Here is an 8,030-nt window from a genome sequence, read left to right on the forward strand (position 1 = left end):
GACTACAATGCATGTTATTCAGTGCTATGTGCCCACTGCTGATAACAACGAAGGCGATAAAGATCGGTTTTATGGAAGGCTGTAGTCGATCGTAGAGAAATGCTCAGCAAAGGACCTGGTCATACTGATGGAAGACCTAGACGCCAAAGTCGGAATGGACAACATCGGATATGAAGATATCATGGGACGATATGGACTGACTAGGAGAAAGGAACGAGAATGGTTAGAGATTTGCAAATCTTTGTGACTTCAACAAAATGTTTATAGGTGACACTATACTCCCCACAAATGCATACACAGAGCTACATGGTCTCACCGGATCGCATTACACAGAACCAGACTGATCACTTTTGAATCAATAAAATTATTCAGAAGGTTTATGAAAAACGCAAGAACAAGGAGAGGACCTGATATGACTTCAAATCACTACCCGATAGTCTAAGTTGAAACTAAAGCTAAAGAAGATCTGGAAAATCGGTCGAGCAGGATTGCAAAGTTTAATATACTAACAGACTCAGCGAATTCAAAGTAGCTCTGAGTAACAAGTTTCAAGCCTTACATAATCTACTCAAAGAAGAGGAAACCACTTATGTTGATCAACTGGAAAGAGATTAAAAAAGCACTAACTTCAACGTGTCAGAAGTTGCTGGGCCTCGAGAAGCATCATCATAAGGAATGGATCTCTACTGATACCCTTGACAGGATTGGAGAAAGGAAGAACAAGAAGACAGCAATTAACAACAGTCGAACAACAGCAGAGAAATCCAGGACACAAGCTAAATGAACAGAAGTAAACAAACGAGTGAAGAGCAGCGTTAGAGTCGACAACTGGAAATACGTGAAAGACCCACAATAACAGTGGGAAAATTTGAAAGAGAAGGGAACACGAGACAACTATGTAATACAACGAAGAAGCTAATAGGGAAATATAGTCAACTAGAGAGACCAGTCGGGAACAAGGGAGGAAGACCAATCACTGAGGTTCAGGCGCAACGGAACAAGTGGATAGAGCGTTTTGGAGCTCCTGTATAGAACAGCCCACCGAACCCACCGGATGTTGAAGCAGTACAAATAGACCTTTCTATAATTCTTACTCCACCAACGATCGAAGAAATCAGAATGGCTATCAGCCAAATCAACAGTGGGAAAGCAACACGGCCAGACAACATAGCAATTGAAGCACTGAAGCCAGACATTGCGAAGATTCTCCACGTTCTACTCAGAAAGGTTTAGGAGGAAGAACAAGTGCCGACAAACTGAAAAGAGAAGTATTACACCAAGCTGAGGACAGAGTTGGTTGGAGAATCCTAGTTGACAGCCTGCGCTACAAGAAGGGTAACAGATGTAAGTGAATTCATATTTAGAGACTAAAATTGCGAGTGATGCACTTTCCTGAGACCGGACAAAAAACACGAATAACAGGTCTGTTTAGAGTAAAAAGGGTTGTTAACGCATAGTTCTCTGGATGTTTTAGATAGAAATTTCAAAATGCCTAAGTACTTTCTAAACATATTGACCATAAAGAATGATATTACAAGACTGGTTGAAATTAACATAACCTTAAATTTGCGATGTGACTGGATATGTCAACCGATGTACTAACGTTAGTAAAAATAATCAACAGAATGGGCAAACCCAAAGTACAACAAGGTGTTAGCATTCGAAAATTCAAATTACCTATAAGCATGTAGAAATACATCATCATATTAAAAATTCCAAATCAAACTGTAAACTATTACTTAGAAACCTACTGACTGTAATTAAACCACTTAGCAAGCACGAATTTATGAGTTGAACTTTGAACCACGTTGTGTGACGGATGGCAACACTAACTAGGCATTCAAACTAAACAGATGAAGTGGGATTCAACTTTACGATCACATGTTCGAGTGCTGAGAAGAAACACTAAGTATGGAGCGGTAGTCTAGTTGGATTACAACACACGAATTAGCGCTTAGTAAAATTGGTTCTTTTTTACAAGATAAACCCAATATACAACCTCCCAACGTACTATAGTACCAAACAATGACAGCAATGAACAATTAATGCAAAACAAGAAAGTGTTATGAAACAAAAAACAGTATCACTAGTGAATAAACTGCTTGATGTACCTTCTGTGGCAAAGATGCACCATCAATCATTCTGAAACGCACATGAATTTGCAAATATAACACTCTCTAAATGTATTTATGTTTTGTATTCACGACTTATTACAGACAACTCTACTTTTAAAACATAAATATTACGGTGTGTACTCTGGAAAAGGTGCTGTACTTAGGAATAATGTCACCACTGATAACGCATTTTGCTTGTATCCTATACTTCACATTATTGAAAACCCTACGACATATATTCAGTTAAAATTATTTGAGATCTAAGTCTTTCCAATCAATGCACCTTTATTTTGTTCCGAATGTTACCTCTTTCATATCAACATGACCAGCTGTGCATTATTCTGGATTCTGTCATCATTTTCAGCATATATATATATATCAGTCATCAACGTAACTTCTGACCAAACTGTGCAGGAGAATATACATACTGTTAACCAAACGACACACATGGGGCCATTTTGTTGTTAGACATCTTGAGGAGATAATACACTAAATTTATGTGGTTGTTCGGAAAGTCTGAGCAGTCTGATAATCAAACAAAACTAACCTCTAAAGTCCACAGTTAAAATGTCGTTCGACGGACTTCTCGGGATAAATCTGTGGGAATCAGTGGACGGAATAAGCATATCAAAATAAGCTGTAATTAAAGTTTGTCGTTCCGACGGTAGATAAGCCATTGCTTGGTAGCGATCGTCCCTAGATAACTGTTCACTTAACCAAGTAATTTGAGTTTCTTTCACGCCCCTAGGGGGAGCACTTAAATACTTGGTTTGATTAATAGATACATACGGTGATGAGGCTGTTTGAACACCAAGGTTTTGGTCGAAAGTACTTAACTTTCTCGAAGTCAATAAGTCGGGATTTATCTTTGAAGATGGTTCACTGTAATCCCCATTCACTGAATCCAATGCATGTGTAATATATGGGTAACTGTAGCGAAGGTGATCCAAATAGCCCAACACCGTCTTGACAAAAATCTCAGTTTGTTCAACCAATAAATCTAAAAAGTCCTCGCGTACTCGAATATGCAAACCTAGTTGAAACTGTTGATATATCTACAATGAAAATAAATTAAATCATACAATTGGTCTACAGAATCCCTAAAGTAACTAATGAAGAATTAATCTACTATAAAGGTTGACACTTAAGTATAGGTTAGGAGAAAAGAAACATTTTCAATAGTAGTTATCATTACCAAGTTTTGATTTGATAATTTTGAATAAATTGAGCATTGGGTAATTTATTTTCAATAGTAGATAAGTCTAAAAATGTATGATATATTCGAGAGCACCAACTTACAGCTCTAAACACTTAGCTGTTGGATAAAGGTTTATAGTTTCAACAGTTTATTCATTTTGCAATATGTAGAGACTAGATTATTAATACTAACACTTCCTGTGTTACAGAATTGTGTACGTTGCACCATAGATGGGTAGTTAACAGCTACAAATGTGCCGCCCAACAGCTATTTATCGTTTGGTGTGTTAGACTTATTGTACGATAACAATATCTTTATGATAAAAGATAATATATCTTTAACAACCCAATGGGCAGAAAATTAAATTTCTGAAGATTTTTAACTTGTCATAAGTCACTTCTCTAAAGAATAAATAACTAAAATAATCATATGTTTCTTCTGATCAAGTTTCGATAGGTGGAACAGAGTTCAAACCTGTAATTTAATGGGAGTTGACTATTTATACTGGTAAGCTACAGTTTCGTGTATTCATACATAATATACATTGATCTTGTAAGCTTAGCGATGCATAAAATATTCATTTCAACTATCACTCAATCGAAGACATTTCTATACATAGGTTGATCATCCCACCACGAGTTCATAAAAAATAAGACCTATACGGTAAGCTAACATTTCATATGATAAAGTTTACGAAGAGCGTTGACACAATAGGTTATAGTAATATCTGACAAAAGGTCAAACAGTAAAATATTGAGGGTCAGCCTTAATCATTGACAGGTAGGGAAAAATGAAAGACAACTAATGTGTTTAAACCTCGTAAATTATACACTACACGCATTCTAAAGGCATATTCTCAGTAGTTTTAAGAAACGCAGACCAATAAACAATGAAATTCCTTCCATAATAGAGATATCAGGATAAATGAAAATAAAGAATTCCACTACTATACTATGATGAATAATAAGCTTTGAACGTTTGTAGAAAAATATGATAAATGACAGTTACTCAACAGTTGAGATCTACACACCTAAAATATTGTCAAAACACAAAAAATATTGAATATGACTAACCCCAGATATTTCCTCCTTAGTAAGCGCAAGCAAATCAAGTGAACTAATATTTGATTTAACATCCGAGAGTGGTTGTCCCGGTAGTATAACCGTAATATGCTCGTCGGAATGGTCCTCATTCAAAGTGCCGGTGAGGCAGTTTCGAAATCCATGATGGAGAGAAGTCTCTAGGAACGCCTTTTCTGTATGACGACGTCTTATGTTAGTCAAACGATCCATATGCTGCTTTAATAGACAGTTCTCGGATTCAGCTATCGGTTCAATAGCCAGATGAAAAGGTACACGTGAATCGTCATGTAGTACATTATTGAGGTCCGTGCTGCAGTCATAGTACGTATCATCTTGAAAGCATAGAGAAAATTCTTTATGACGACGAATGTATGATACGATCTGTTCAAATGAACTACCAAGAAAGTACAGTAATAAATAAACATCATGTGTATTGTATATTAAGCAACATAGATTAAAATAACTGTTATGACATTTTGTTACAAACATGTCTTATAATACTTAACATTTAATTTTCGCAAATATTTTTATGTACAGTGTAGAAAATTATTGTAACAATCACTGAAGTTCGAATAAATGAGGAACTAAAATTTTGTTGAAATCTGCACACTTAAACATTTTTTACTGACAAGACATTTATCTGTTTATATGGCGAACAGCTTTTTCGAAACACTGTACACACTAGCCACTGAGGACTGTTAGAACTGAACTGCTACTGGTGCTTTAATGGAACCCAGTGAGCACAAAGGTTACACTACAGTTTGGTAAGTGGAAAGTTTTCTGGTATGACGTAGAGATTACCTAGACTTATATATTTTACATAATTTAAGACTATTTGTCTTATCCTAGAATTAGTAGAAGATTCAAGTCCAAATGGCTTAACTCCAAAAAGATAATAGCTTGAAATTAAAAAGGTATGATAGCGTAGAGGTTAGGAATAATTAGGTGATTATTTTTTATCACTGACTGTTCCAGCTTTTAAAAAGTAGAAATATATTTAAACCAACTATAATCTATATATTCTTGAGAGCTTTGGATCTACAATCATGACTCACAACAAGATAATGCGCTGCAATCTATATATGTTTCCAATCCTATTTGAATTTTTTCTTATACAGTTGGGGCTATAAGAAATAAAGCTAAAGATCCATAAAAATCCATATCAAGAAAAGCCTGTACAACATGTTTCTCCTCTAACTACAGTAAAATTAATTACAGATTTTATCCTCACAAGCTTTAAAACTTTTTGCTTCACCTATATGAAATTTGCTTTTATAGCTTTTATAGACACTATCTATCTGTAAGACTTGCTTTTTAGTACAAATTTTGGATTGTTGTAGGCCTCATTATCCTGTTCTTATTCCTTCCTATCACCAAATGCTACACCGTTTTCAAGTATGCCACCTACACTAGTTACCGAGGTCTTACGAACTATCTAATCCATATATATATATATATATAACCCAAAGAGTGTATTAATTATAGCAATCCAACTCGGTTACCAAGCATAGGTTTGTATAACTGACCAGTTACGCTTTAGCTTCAAAGGGTTAGTAAAGTAACCTACTTGATCAAAACGAAACGCGATGATATTATTAAAGAAGATAGTCTCCTCGTCTTAATATGGTCGATTTTCAACAGGATAGAAAGGTGATAATACCAGATAAGCTTAAAGCAACCAGTTCACCAGAAAACATTGTATAACATTGATGAATTTCGTATATTCATTTGTTAATAATAAGACTTACAAACCATGAACTGTGTCCAGATTTGGCAACAGATGCATAAGGATACCCGGCACTTTATCCAGTGAGTTCAGCTTTTTCGTTCTGAAACGCTCTTCAACTACAGCCTCGAATTTGTACCTTGCATTTAAAGAACCAACCAGGTCTATATAGTTTACTACATCAGTGTGATGGCTGTATCTTCCCATGAAGGTTTCCCAGTTAGTTAAAAATTCCGGAAGAGATATGAACACTAGACGTACAAATGAACGCATAGCTGAATCGACCACCTGACTCCGCTTATAGGCAGCTTCTGCATATGAAATATGTCTCAATTTATGAACACGAGTTTTAGATTCCATAAGCCTGTAGAGGGTAAGGAACGCTTCTTCGATATTGACATTTTCATGTGCCGAAGTCTCAATCACAGGAATTTTCTTAAATTCATTTGACTTGAGAAAAATATCTAGTCCTGATTTAGAAAAATCACAATTATCCAACTTAGATAACACTACAACGGCTGGTTTACGAACTCTTGAAAAGCATTTTAATGACTCCTGCAGGACAGCTAAGTTGCATGAGTAGCTTGGATCTACACAGTGAGTATTACTCGTGCAAGTGGTAATATCAAATATCAAAATAAAACCATCAACCTCCACTTCATTTGATCCAAAGCAATCACCTGTACTTGAACCCTTGCACACTCCTTTCTTACATGCATAGGTTAACTTATTTTTAAATACCAAGCGAATTTCGATGCTTTTATGAATATATTCTAAAAACTGATTGATATCGTAATCACACGTTGAGTATTGAGGTACTGAGTAAAATACACCGTCTGGGAACTTCGTGTGCTCCAGTATTTGAAATTTTATGATACTTCCATCTATTTGACGGCACGCACATCCCCAGTACAACCAACGACTATCACTTACATTGACATCGCAGGAATGAGAGGTATTACTAATGGAATGAGGATCCTTGACGTACGAATCGGGATGACGAAAAACAAACCTATTGCAAAAGCATGATTTTCCTGAACCTGGAAGCCCAATAACACCGATAGTGATGAGCTTAGTCTCAGTCAGTGATAAGTGACAATTGTTAGACATAAATGAAGGTCAGGAACTCAAGGTCATAAGGGTAACAAAGAATATCAAGAAACTATGTTTTTCGCGTACAATCAACTCTGTTCAAATGGTTCAAATGGTTGAGGACGGAATAGAAGAAGCTTTCGCTTAACGGGCTTCCGTGTCTGATAGCAGTGGATCACCAATACCTCCAGGCAAGAACCTAGGTATATGAACGATAATAGAGGGAAAAAAAGAATTTGGTAAATCATAATAATATGTTATCCTTAGTCCTTAGGAATAAGTCAAGTTTTCTCTTAAAGGACTCCTGGGAGGTCGCTTGGACTAGCTCAGTCGGCAGCGAATTCCAGCACTTGACAACTCTAACGGAGTAGAAGTTGTGTCTGCAGTCTGTTCTGCTATGTAGGGTCTCCAATTTCTGGGTGTTACCTCTGAGGTTAGTGTTATGACTAAGCTTAAGAAGTTGTTTAAGGGGATGACCAGAAGTATTAAGGATACTATAAGTCATAAGAAGATCACCTCTAAGACGCCTATACTCTAACGGGTAAAGGTTAAGTGATTTGAGGCGCTCTTCATAAGGTTTGAATTTGAGACCCCGAACTGATTTCGTGGCTCGACGTCATCTAACTTTCAGGGATTGATCTCTTACCGAGTGGTTCACTTATGAACGCAGATGACATGTTTTCCGTACTCTAAATGGGGTGAAGACATTGAACAAGGAGTCTTTTGCTAGACTTGAGTAACAATGCAAGCATGGTCTGGAGTGTCTCTCTTCCTCTAAATCCAAAATGCTTCAGACTGATCCACATTATTGCCTACAT

General features: G+C 36.4%; 1 protein-coding gene across 1 annotated transcript in view; it reads right to left on the reverse strand.

Moving 5' to 3' along the window:
• Smp_164580 (hypothetical protein) overlaps positions 1 to 7,230 on the reverse strand; it is a gene marked incomplete at both ends in the record, with an annotated part of 42,952 nt that extends 35,722 nt beyond the window's left edge. The window contains 3 exon segments of the mRNA XM_018799470.1: positions 2,662 to 3,169; positions 4,386 to 4,788; positions 6,143 to 7,230. Of these exon segments, the coding sequence (XP_018651256.1) occupies positions 2,662 to 3,169; positions 4,386 to 4,788; positions 6,143 to 7,230 (1,999 nt within the window).
• Between the last annotated feature and the right edge of the window lie 800 nt (positions 7,231 to 8,030).

Source organism: Schistosoma mansoni, chromosome 3 (assembly GCF_000237925.1).
Source record: "Schistosoma mansoni strain Puerto Rico chromosome 3, complete genome".
NCBI lineage: Eukaryota > Metazoa > Platyhelminthes > Trematoda > Strigeidida > Schistosomatidae > Schistosoma > Schistosoma mansoni.